Consider the following 13,345-nt stretch of genomic DNA (forward strand, 5'->3'; position numbering starts at 1 on the left):
TGTTTACATTGGGCTGGGAGCTACTCTGGAGGAGAAACCATATGTTCTCATTTTAATAATAGAATTTACCCAAGGGGACGTAACTTCACATCAGTATGACAATTTATATGGAAACTTTGAAAATTGAAACAAATCTGTAGACTCCGAGTCCAGAGTGGATAATGTGACGTAAAGACCGTACAGCCATCTTGGAGACTCTTGGCACCTACAGCTGCTGGGTGAGCCAGCAGCTCAAGTGGATCACACTCTTGGGAATCAATACCATGATAGGTTATCTTTTACACCTACTTTAACTCAGAACACAAGCCTGAAATTAGTTGTTGGGTTAGTGAAAGGACAAATTTTCCAATGTGCATCTGTTTGTTTTTTTTTTTTTTATATGGGAATCTGTTGGTCATCCATTCCTAATGAGTGCAGAGTTCTCCCTCTCTCTCCCCTTTGAACTGAGGGTCAAGATTCATGTATTTTCGATAAGGGCTTTACTGAGGAGCTACACCCTAGCCTCTCTTGCATTCTACAGATGACAGCTGATGGAAGAAGAAGTCAAGCAAAGAACACATGTCATTTAACTCCAACATGATCCAAACCCGTGAGGTTCTGCTCTGGTTTAGGGAAACTTATATGTTCCATTGTCTTCCAAATCTAGTGAAATAGCAGTTAGTTGTACAGTTATGCATGATGATGAGAGTGTCCTGGATGGCCCATGGAATTCTCATGTACAAACACTAAATTTATATTTTAAAAAAATTCCCAGGGGTTTAAAAGATGACTTACTTTGAAATGTCTCTGTTCTGTCCTCAATCAATGAGACTTATTAAATGTCCAGTTACCTGAGCTGTAAACACTCCAGAGAGCCGTGGGTCTCATGGCCCTGAGAGCTAGACTATGTGCCTACCTGAGCATCTTCAAATGTGTATCTTCCTGGTTCCTTCACGCTCTGTGTGGTCTTGTCGTAGCTCTTGGAATCCAAGTTAATGGCACTGGGGGCCCCAGGAGCCAGAAATTCCTGCCATATTTCCTGCACCCGAGAGGGTACTTCTCGGATAGGCCTTTTCTTCAGGTCCTCCACTGCCAGCCAGAACCTACAAAACACCACAGGACCTCTGAGCCCCGAAGGCGCACCTGGGCATTCTTGCAATGTTAACTCACTACTCTAGCAAGCTCACTCTTTTTGGGGATTCCAATATCAGGCCCCCACTAGCTTTCTTTTTCTTTCAAGACTCATATTTAAAAGCATAAATGTTAGTTTTGGCAAGTTTTATGCTGTGGGATAACCTCTCCGCATGCTGTGACTATGTTTAATTATCATTGGTTAATAAAGTAGCTGATTTGGCCAATAGCCAGGCAGAATAGAGCCAGGTGGGAAATGCAAGTAGAGATAAGGGAGAAGAAGGACAGAGTCAGAGAGACACCAGCAACTTCTGGAGAAGCAAGATGTGAGGCAACAAGCCATGAGCCTTGTGGTAAAATATGTACTCACAGAAATGGGTAAATTTAGTTGTCAGAGCTAACTAATAATAAGCCCGAGCTAACAGGCCAAACAGTTTGTAATTAATATTAAGCCTCTGAGTGATTATTTTAAAAGACCTCGGGACTGGGTGGGACAGACATTTACAGTTTTGTTTTTAATTTTAAGATAGGGTCTTGTATAGCTCAGGCTGGTCTTGACTTTCCTAAGTTGCTAGAGATGATCTTGATAAAGAAATGTGATAGGCATATAATAGACAACTCAAGAAATACATGTGTATATACATATATAAGACATATTTAATATCTATGCCTGCATGTTCCTAAATGGGCCATCCTCTTTAGTTTTCTTTTACTTTCACTTTCTTTATTATAGGTGAGTGCATGCGTGTGTGTGTGTGTGTGTGTGTGTGTGTGTGTGTGTGTGTGTCTGGTGTGTTAATATAGATGTGTTTGTGGGAGTTCAGGTTTTTTTTTTCTTTTCTCTGTGGATCTTTTTGAATTATATCAACAATCCACGGATTGAACCTAGGGTCGCACATACGCAGAACTTACTGCACAAGTTCTTTACCACAGAACTACAGTCCACACCCCACCTTAGATTCTGAGTGTCTTTCATTGGTTTGGAGTTTACTGAGTTGGTGAGACTGGCTGGCCATTGGGGCCTGGGTGTCTTCCTGTCTCCGCCTGTGTAGCACTGACTGCTGTGTGATGCACCGTCACATTCAGACTTGTTTTTAACATGGGTTCTGGGCATCAGATTCGGATCCCCAGGCCTACAGAGCAAGTCCTTACTGAGCAAGCCATCTCCTCAGCCCTAGAGTTCTTATATGTGATATCTCTTGGGAAAATTAGTCCGGCATAGGGTTAATAAAACATAAGAAATAGCAAAGGTGTAACAAAAGTAAAGACTTCGCAGTGACTCAGTTCCTCCCTGAAGCCCAGTATTAATATACTGCACTATGTCTTTGCTCTCTGATTTTAGCCAGGATGTCTCCTCATCACCCGCTCTCAGCCTGCAAGCCTCTGTTAAGATGTCTGTGGTGGCTCTAGGTGAGGTACCCTCCCTATTCTCTTATCTAACTAAGGACTCAGCTCCAGCATCCCATGGGGCCACTTGTTTTCTTGAAAAGTTTACTTAGTAAACCCAGCAAAACCCCCAGGATTCTCCAAACCCCACAAGACAAGAGAGCACACTCAAGAATCCATGACAGACGGAGAAAATGAAAAGATTCCAGATCTGACCAGAATCATCCTGCCTCAACACTGAGGCATCTGTCACCATTATGCATGTTTCTGATTAATTCCTAAAGAGAACGCAACAAATAGACTTTTGCTAGCTCAGCGCTCATGAAAAGAAATAGATGCCAATATCCTTTTATAAATGAATTTCACAGAGCCTAGTAAGACACGGCAAAAAAACAAAACAAAACAGTATATTAGGTTTCAAAGAACAACCAATGGAGAACCTCACCAGAAAAAAAAAGGGGGAATTTTTCATGTAGTGAGAACATATTGTTTTAATCGTCTTAAGCAGATCTATGAACATTCAAATGCCTCCTATTTAAAAAGTTTGTCCTAGGTGTCCCTTGAGGTAGGAAATATTACAGCAGATCGGAATGCTGAGGACAGGTGGGCAGAACAAGTGCCCTGGCCTCTTTCTCTGCACCATGCACCATTAGGCTCAACAGCCCTGCTGTGCCTCTTCTTAGCTAAAGGCTGAGGAGCTATCAACAGCGCTACTGAATCTAAAGGCACACAATTAAAAAAATAAAAATAAAAGCTTTCCTTTGACTTTTGTTCTAAGGTCTTTGAGACATTCACTCTCTTTCTTACGGGAGACATGCTGTTGGAAGTTAATAATGATAGGTGTTGATGTTTTAAAATAACCATACAAGTCCTATTGATCATTGTTAAGATTGAACTCTGAAATGCCCCACAAAGGGGTTCCCCATGTCTTGAATGCCTGGTCCCCTTTTTGGTAGTGGTATTTTAGAAAGCTGCGGGAGCCTTATCATTTAATAAAGGCACATGATAGGCATAAAATAGACAGTTTAAAAATATATCCATCCATACACACATATAATATTTGTGCATCCATGTTCTCTGCTTCCTATATCAGCATGATGTGAGCAACCCTAGGCTCCCACTCTCACTGCCATGACCTGAGTTGCTCTGTCATGCTTTCCCACCATGAAGGACTAAAATTCCCTGAGTCTGCATTATTATGTGAACAGTGACTGACAGAGACCTTTTCCATTTTGTCAGAATATCAGGCTTGGGATTGTAATTTTTTATGGTGTCAATTTCAAAAGTTTTACATTTATGTAGTCAACAAATCCAGAGGAAGTGCGAAAATGAATTATGAAAAGGAACTGATAATGCTGGATAACTTTTGTCTTGCTATCTTTCTTGCATCTTTAGTGTCAGAAATGAAATTTGTTTACATCATTTTGTGATAATATGAGAGCAACAGGTCTATTACATCTAGAATAACTAGAAAAAACAGTGGCTCTTTAACTCATAATGACAAAATGTGTCTTACCTTAAGTTCTCTGAGCTGAATTCTGATTCTAGAAACTTAAGGAACTGCTCTCTCCCAACTGGGTCTTTCAATGCCTCATCCATGCCAAAACCCCATCGTTTTACTCTCTGTTGACTTGGTTCTTTGCTGTTGGAGAGAAAATAAGACTAAATATATTCTTTGTATTACAATTTCCATTTGTGGGGGGTGGTTGAGGTGGGGCAGGGTCTCACTGTGTGGCCCTGTCTTACCTGGAACTCACTGTATAGACCCTGTTGGCCTTGAATTTACAGAGATCCACTTGCTACTGCCTCCCATGTGATAGGATTAAAGATATGTGCCACTATGCCTGGGCAAATTCCTATTTTCTTTATCATACATACCTTAGAAGAATGACTATCTTTAGCTTATCCTCTAGAATAGTAATATATCACTGATGATATACTTTACATGAAATCACGGGGAGGTATAAATTAGATTAATAACACAATCTGTAACTAAGAGTCTGGAAGGATTCATAGCAATTTTATGAGACTGGCATTCCCCCTCTCATTTTATGTAGATGAAAAAGCCGATGCATAAGGAGTTATAACATGATACTTCTATACGAGAAATAAGGGGCAAAAATCCAGCCTTTATTACCCAGAGCCTTATTTCATCCACTATACAGTTCCAGTCTGACATTAGTCATTCTTGTAATGATGCATTTGTACCTAAAAGGCCTCATTTCTACATATGACTCTGTTACAATTAAATATGAACAGTATTTAGTCATGGATTGGGGGGGGGGTTTCCAGATTCCTCATATATATGTACAAAACTTGTGACTGAAGAGTGAATTGGTAAATATTTGAGATCTATGGCTGGATATAAAAGAGATGGCTCATAAATACAACCTGGAGCCAGGTTTGTAGTCCCAGTGACGAGGAGTTAAGAGGTAGAAGGCTAAGGAGCTGGGTGGCATCCTTAGCTACATAATGAGTTGAAGGTCAACATGAGCTACAGGAGACCCTGCCTAAAGCAAAACAAAACAGAAGTGCTATTGAATACTGATACTGCCTTTGTAAAGATACATGAAACCACCTCTGAATGAGGCTCAAGATGGATGCTGCAACTCCCCACATAGCTCACCAAAGAAATCTGGAGTTCTAAATTATGCTTGGGTTTCTAAAAGTCAGTTTCTCTGTATTCATGGTGAGTTTATCTAGTTTTAAAATGAGGTTTATATAGGCGTGTTTGTCCTGGGCTTAACTTGAGTGAGGGTTTGGCATCCATTTTACCTAAACACAAGCCTGTACGACTAAAAGCATTTTCAAATGATTTATTAGAGGGGCTGAGTCTTAAAAAAGGAAGGATCTGAACTCTGAATAACCTATCTTTAAAATGTCACCCCTAATTTTGGGTCAGTTCTTTGTTTCAGCAGTATAGATTTGTTTCAAAAATTAAAGTTTTAGAATATATAAAACTCACACACACGATATTCTGGAGCATGCATATTGTGTAATGTTTAAATCAGGGTAAATACATCTTCTCAAGCAGCATGTCTCTAAGGTATTCAGGATCCCTTTGTCTAGAGTTTTCAAATACACAACACATAGATATCAGCAGTCACCCTACTTCAAACAGCATACTAGAGATCCTAGATCCCATGCAACTATTATTTAATGTTCATTGATCAACCTTTCCTTATGCCCCCTTCTCTTCTACTTTTCCTAACCTATGTAACCACCATTTACTCTCAGCTTCCTGGTTTTTTATATTTTGTAAAATCGTATGGTTCTCTTGTTTCTGTATGCCATTTATTTCATATAACATAGTGTTTTACAGTTCCATCCAGGTTGCCATGAATGACTAGATTCCATCCTTTCTGGTGGAAGAATGATGTGGGATTTCCTCTGTATGCTGTGCATCAATAAATAAAGAAACTGCTTTGGACCTATAGCAAGACAGAACTTAGGTAGGTGGGGAAGACAGACTGAATGCTGGGAGAAAGAAAGGTGGAGTCAGAGAGAAGCCATGTAGCCACCAGAGATGGATACTGGAACTTTAGCCAGTAAGCCACAGCCAAACAGTGATATACAGATTAATAGTAATAGGTTAAACTAGTATGTAAAAGTTAGCCAATAAGAAGATAGAGATAATGGGCCAAGCAGTAATTTAATTAATACAGTTTCTTTGTGATTATTTTGGGGGTCTATATGGCCAGGAAATGAACAAGTGGCCAAGTGGCCTTCTCACTATAGAAGAACAGTGCTCTAGAAGCAGGCCAAATCTCAGAGCGAAAGCCCATGTCTAAAGTCTCTTTTTGACTAAGAATGATAAATTATGGATGCTGCAGAGCAAAACAAAACCACCTCTACAAGAAGTCAGCTCCTAACTCTGTTATTTCACATACACGTTCTTAAGTCGCTGACATATTTGAAAGGAAGAGACCATATCTTTACCTTGCTTCAAGTTCCCAGAAGGTAGTATCATCTGAGAGCCATGGGTTAGAAGGGTCAGGTGGCACAAGAAACGGGTCATATTCTACATACTGTTCTGTATAACTTAGTAGACTAGGGAGAAAACAGAGGGAAAAAACATTTTCAGCTTCATTTTTCAACCTGAAATAATACTGTGTTCAAAGTAAGGGAAACAGCATGAATATGGATGGCCAGGGAATCCACATCTACTTACAGAAAGAAATCCAACAGCAATTTCTATGTTTCCACATCCTGCATGCAACAACTTACATCTGGCAGGCAGATGTGGTTGAGGATTCCACCTTCCAGCCTGAATGTGGAAGCGAGTATCCTCTTGTAAAGACTACATGGCCAGTTCTGCCTGAGCAGTAAGTACTAAGTGACATTCCCATCCCGGCTAGCTAGCACATTCCTAGCAGTGCAGATGGTGACCAAGTTGGAGAAAGGATTGGAAGACAAATTTTGCCTCAAATATAGATAGGACTCACTAGCTAATATTTTTAAAAGAATCCTATCAAAAACAAAAGGTAAGCAGATGGAGTAAAGTTGGAAAAGAACAATTGGGAGACTCGTTAAGCAAACAGCATATATTTTTATTAAGAATAGACTTTTATTTTCTAAGTCACTTCCTCTGTGGAAGGGGAGGAAAATGAGGGATGGTTATAATATTCCATGTCTGTTTATGTTTGTTAGTAGAATCCACATTGGAAAAACATAAGCCGCTAAAAGTATTTTAATTCACTGAAAATATGATGTTTTATTTTCACAAACACAGATTTTTTAATTAAGAAAAGGTAAATCTAAAATTGAGTTTAATTCAAGTTCTTAACAAATAGAAGAACTCATTATGAATTTTAGTGAATTTAGAGAGTTACCAGGTTGCCAAATAAGAGACAATAAATTAATAGGTTTGTTTCTACCAGGAGTGAGAAGAAGCCACTCCCATCAACCAGATTCTTGGTTCCACAAGGATTGGACTTCTGAAATGTTAGATAATCATTATTCTATTGTCTTTAAACTATGACGAGAGACTTCTTCAGATATTTTTTTCATGGGCAAAAATAATACAACATAGTCCAGCAAATGTTTCAACATTTACTTTCATTGGCCTCCAACCACCTGGTTACTATCTTCAAAACAGCTGCCATATGACATTTAAAGTTTATAGCATGGGACTGGAGTGATGGCTCAGTGGTTAAGAGCACTGGCTGCTCTTATAGAGGACCTGAGTTCGATTCCCAGAATCCACATGGTGGCTCACAAACATCCGTAACTGCAGTTTCAGGGGATCCAATGCTTTCTTTTGTCCTCCATGGGCAGCAGACACACACATGCATAGACATACATGCGGACAAATCACAAACACATAAAATAAAAATAAACACTTCTTTAAAAAATAAGGAATGTATTGATATCTTAAATGCTTACCTATCAGCAACTTTTGACATTTTTAATCGATGTCTATCTAACTGTATTTGCCAGTATTTTATCTGAAACAGAAAGTTGAAGACATAGTTGCATAAACAGGGCATCTTGATTCTCTACTCTAAATTCCAATTCTCGCTGAGTCCCTTCTAGAAAAAAATCTAAAGCTAGAAAAATGCGAAAACAGAAAACTCTGAAAGGGTTGAAAATACATAATCTATTTGAATGTAAACATAACCAGTCTAACTTTAGAATAGCAATGCATTTGATTTCAATGCTTGCTTCAAAAAAATGTAACTTTATCTGAAAAGTGCTATGTTGGGTTTTAAACATTCTTGACAAACAACTAGATTCAGAATCCAATTACTCTGCAAAGATTTAACTCATAAAACAAATGGAGTATTATTGGTTACCATAATTTTAAAATAAATTTTACATCCTTGTGTTATCCAAAGAAAGGATTAGAATTATGTATTTTGAAAGTAATTTTATCAGCTCGTGGCACATGCCCATATAGATATAAATACACAATAAAACTACTTTAGAAAAGAAGTCCCGAACTACTTTTTCCTGATGGTAATTATAAGATACAGCATAAAAACTAACATTAACATATTGATAAAGCACAGAGCAGTAAAATATTAGGGAAAACAATCAAAAGTGGAGGATCATCCCTCTGATTAAGTCAACTATGATTTGATAGGAGACTTTGGCATTGGCTTTGAAATATTTCTTGGAGACAAATTAACTTTGAAAAAGGAACATGCAGACCATGATGACACACGAGGATTGATCATGCCAAACCTCAAAAAGTTAGAGAAATTAGGGCTGCAGAAACAAAAACGCCCACATTCTCTGGTGATCATATCGCTTCATGTGGGAAATAAGACTGTCGCTAAGCTGCTGCCCACTCCTTTAAGACACAGCTCTAGGGTACAGAGCAACTCTAAGACACCTCTAAGGCAGGTGCATGGTTGCCAAAAATTGTCTGAAGGCAAAGAAGGGAAAAATTAGTGAAGAGTTTTGAAAAGCATTTCCATGTATTATATGTCTCAAGGATCATGTCTTAGAATCAGATCAATGCACACACACAGGACTGCTGGAGATTAGCCCCCAAAGTCTTGCACAGGCCAAACAAACACACTTCCAACTGAGCTTACTTCTGCCCCTTTGTTTAACATGTTGTTTTGTTTTTATTTTGAGACAGAGTCTGTGCTCAAACACAGTTCTCCTGGAAACTTTGATCCTCCTACTTTCAGCCTCTGCAAGCCGGGATTACAGGCATGTGCCACCATGACCGACGCCCACTACTTTTCCACTGTAAATCTCTATGAAGCAGTTGAACATACAAAGAACCTTCCAGATTCCACCCAGAATGAATGCTCATTCTCTCCTCTGCATAGCTGCTTTCCCACGAACCCTCAGTTGGCCATTTCACAGGTGGACGTACCTGTTGGTGCAGCTCGTCTTCTGTAGGAGGCTTGGTTTCTGGTGTAGGTGTGTGGGTAGGACTGTGGCTTCGGATGTCATTTTGTAAACCATAGACTGACTATAGTAAAATAAGAAAAGGGTCAGGACAAGATATCCCTGGTAACCAGAGACTGTCTAAAATGCACATGCTATCGTGTATTCAGTGAACTACTAAAAATTAATTTCATGATGTTTCTTATCAAAAATCTAAAAATCAAAGCAGTAGTAGAGAAGAGGAAGGCAGGAGGGATAAATATCACCAAGGATACTTGAAGAATAAATAAGGAATCATTACTTTATATCTACCTAAAATTACATATAATAAAGAGAGAGAGAGAGAGAGAGAGAGAGAGAGAGAGAGAGAGAGAGAGAGAGAGAGAGAGAGAGGTTATATTCTTTGGAGTAATAATGTCCACAACCCCCAACTGTGTGCTAGACAAACTGAGCTGACATACACTGATTCTTTCTTTCCACAGCACTTCATTGCATTCCACCACAGGTTTCTGCCATCACTGATGGCGTGTGAAAAGCTCTCCTGTTACTCTTGGCTTTCTGGAAGGAAGGCGGAGGAGGCTCAGCTCACATATCAACACAGGCCAGTGCTAGAAGGGGGGGAGCGATGACCTCAGCACACCCAATTTCCACCTTGTTTACCTTTCTGCTCTCTTCTCCCATTGGTCCCACTGCTCAGTCAGCCACAGGAAGGGCATTTTGAATAATTCAGGGAGAAGTGGGAGCCCAGGGCCCTGTTCAGAGAGCTGACTGACTTTTGAATTCTGTTTGGCTGCACTAGTGGAGTGAGCCGAGGGTTCGCCAGGAGTAGATGAAAGGAACCGGGAGTGTCTACACAGCTGGGCTCACTGTGGACTGCCTTTGCTCTTTGTCTCAGAGAGTTCCGAGTGGCAAAATCCTTGCTAGTTGCATCTAAATGGACTTTGTGACTCTTTCTGTGACTTTCCTGTTCTAACATAAAGGGAAACTACCTCAAAAGAAAAAGTACTTGGGCTATGTTGGGATCTTTGAAGGAAGAAAAGAACAACATGAAATAAGGTTCCTAAACCTCAAAAAAACAAACAAACAAAAAACCAAAACCTTAGTTTTGGTTCATCTTCATGTAAGAGCACCCACTTTAGAAAAATGTTGGAGTTACATGGGGCTAAAATCACAGAAAAGAAGGTCTTCTGAGGCACAGAATGTTCTTTGTCAATGATACCAATTTCTAGGCTATTCTTAGAATGACTGGTGCTGGCTAGAGATACGTGTGTGTATGTATGTGCATGTGCTTGTGTGCATGTGTTCTATGTGGGTGTGAGTGTGCTGTGGGACAAAGTTTTTTTTATCCTACCACTTGTATTATTTGTAATAAAATTCTGATTGGCCAGTAGCCAGACAGGAAGTATAGGCTGGGCGATGGTGACCAGGCAGGAAGTAGAGGCATGGCAATGAGAATTATGGGAAGAGGAAAGTTTCAGTCTGGGGTCATTACCCAGATACAGAGGAAGCCAGACACAGAATAAGCAAGATGTGACTGCCTTGCCAAAAAAGGTACCAAGCTACGTGGCTAACACAGACAAGAATAACGGGCTAATATAAGTTATAAGAGTTAATAAGAAGCCTGAGCTAATAGGCTAACTAATCAGTTTATAAATAATATAAACCTCTGTGTATTTCTTTGTGACTGAATAACTGCCTGACCAGGCAGGACCAGGTGGGACAGAAAACTCGGTCAACATGCTGTGTGTATGGTGTGTGTGTGTGTGGTATGTATATGGTGTGTGTATGGTGTGTGCATACATAGTTTTTACAAATGAGAAAGCACTCTTTCTTCACTGGGGTTGGGAATGGTCAGTGGTGGAGTGCTTGCCCAGCGTCTGCTTCACTATATATAATCAGGTGTGGTGGCACACATCCTTGATTTTAGCACTCAGAAAGTGGAAGAAGAAAGATCAAAAGGTCATATTCAGTTACACAGTGAGTTCAAAGCCATCCTGGGACACGTGAGACTTCATCACATAACAATAAATAATTAAAAACAGACATTCATTTCCCCAGTAGCTTTCAATTGCCAATAGGCCTCAACTGCATGTTACTTTGTATGCCCTTTCCCCATCCATGCTGAAATGTTAGCTGGTTTGATCTTGTACAGTCATGTACATGCTGGCAGAACCACTGTGAGTTCCTGTGTGCAATGGGCCTCTTCTGTTTTGCTGATTGTGTCATAGCAATCTTACATTCTTTCTGCTCCCTCTTCTATGGTGATCCTTGAGCCTTGGGAACAGTAGGGGCTAAACTAATGTCCCACTTAGTGTTGACCACTCTACAATTTCTTGCTGTTGACTAAGTGAAAGCCTCTGTATTAATCTATATCTCTTGCATGAAGTTGAAAAAGAAAGAGTAGGGGGTAGATGTGATCTAAACATATTATCCACATATACACATGTAAGGATTCTCAAATAATACATTAAAAAATAAAAAAAATAACTTCTCTCAAAATGGCCCATATGGTAGCTTGAATGTAATTGGCACCCCCATAAGTTCATAGGGAGTGTCACTATTGAGAGGTGTCGCCTTGTTGAAATAGGTATGGCCTTGTTGAAGGAAGTGTGTCATTGTGGGGGCAGGTTTTGAGGTTTCATTCAGTGTCACAGACCACTTCCTGCTGCCTGCAAGACATAGGATTCTCAGCTACCTCTACAGCTCCATGTCTGCCTATATGCCACCATGCTCCACCATGATGATAATGAACTGGCCCTCTGAAACTGTAAGCCACCACCTCAATTAATGTTTTCTTTTTAAAGAATTGCCATTGTTATTGTGTCTCTTCACAGCAATAGAAACTCTAATTAAGACAAAAGTTGGTACCAGGGACTGGGGTGCTGTGATAGGCCTGACCATGTTTTTGTTGGGAATAATACGGACTTTGGGACCTTGGGTTAGGAAAGCAGTGGAATGCTTTAAGCACTGCTTAATGGGCCATACTAGTAGGAGCATGGGAGACAGTGGTGCTAAGAGTTATTTAAACTGTGTGGTGTTGGCTCAAGAGATTTCAGGGGGAAAGAATATTAGCATATAGACTAGAGGTTGCTGTTGTTATATATAGGTGGAGAATGGGGCTGCTTTTTGCCTTGGTCTAAAGAGTCTACCTGAGACTAAATTGAAAAGTTTTATATTAATTCCCTTGGCAGAGGAAATCTCAATATAGACTCTGTTACGTGATTATTAGGGACAACTCTAATGAAGACATATAATGAAAAGAAACAATCTGAGCAAATAAAAATACAAAATGTCCAGATTGAGAAAAGGAGCACCAGGAAGTAGAATAGAGCTAATACCATGTTCAAGGAGATAGATGAATTAAGGAATTGAATAAATGGAGTGGTTACCTCAGGGCAAGAACCCACCCAGCTAAGTTTTTAACTCGTGAAAAGGATTTCAAGAAAACCTTAGAGCAGAGAGTGGTGGTATACCCCTTTAATCATAGCACTAGGAATGTAGAGGTGGGTGGCTCTCTGAGTTTGGGGCCAGCCTGGTCTGCAGAGCAAGTTCCAGGACAGCCAAGCTGAGGCAGTAAAGGTTACAACCAAAGGCAGAAAACTGGTTAAGAAGTTATTGAATGAGGGAGTCAAGTTTCAGTTCCAACAAGCAGCAGAACTTGGCAGCTTCAGTCACGGAATTCTGGAGTTAAGGATAGAAGAAAGGGCTACGAAATTTGTCCCTAAGACTAAGGGAATTTGTCCTTAAGACTAAGAAAAGCCACTGTCTCCTGGAGATGCCAAGAAAGCTACACCCACAAAGTCTCAGCAGCAAAGTTGTCTAAATAGTTCCTACAGAAAGAACTATTAAACAAACTAACATGGAAATGGGAAAGCTCATGGAGGCCTCAATCTCAGACAAAGAACTATTGGCAACTATTGAACTACCAGAATGGGAGAAAGACTTTCCCCAGGAAAGAGCACACAAATTGGTTATCCAATACCAAATGGTCCACCCTGAAAAC

The 13,345-nt window shown here is 40.0% G+C and overlaps 1 protein-coding gene across 4 annotated transcripts in view; it reads right to left on the reverse strand.

Moving 5' to 3' along the window:
- Nucleotides 1-13,345, reverse strand: part of Rgs7 (regulator of G protein signaling 7) — a 357,666-nt gene that overhangs the window by 18,894 nt on the left and 325,427 nt on the right. For all 4 annotated transcript variants that reach the window (XM_075989209.1, XM_075989210.1, XM_075989208.1 and 1 more), the window contains 5 exons: nt 9,329-9,427; nt 7,882-7,943; nt 6,436-6,546; nt 4,013-4,138; nt 896-1,082 (listed from right to left, as the gene is read on the reverse strand). In XM_075989209.1, the coding sequence (XP_075845324.1) occupies nt 896-1,082; nt 4,013-4,138; nt 6,436-6,546; nt 7,882-7,943; nt 9,329-9,427 (585 nt within the window). The remainder of the gene's footprint in view (nt 1-895; nt 1,083-4,012; nt 4,139-6,435; nt 6,547-7,881; nt 7,944-9,328; nt 9,428-13,345) is intronic.

Source organism: Microtus pennsylvanicus, chromosome 10, assembly GCF_037038515.1.
Source record: "Microtus pennsylvanicus isolate mMicPen1 chromosome 10, mMicPen1.hap1, whole genome shotgun sequence".
Lineage (NCBI taxonomy): Eukaryota > Metazoa > Chordata > Mammalia > Rodentia > Cricetidae > Microtus > Microtus pennsylvanicus.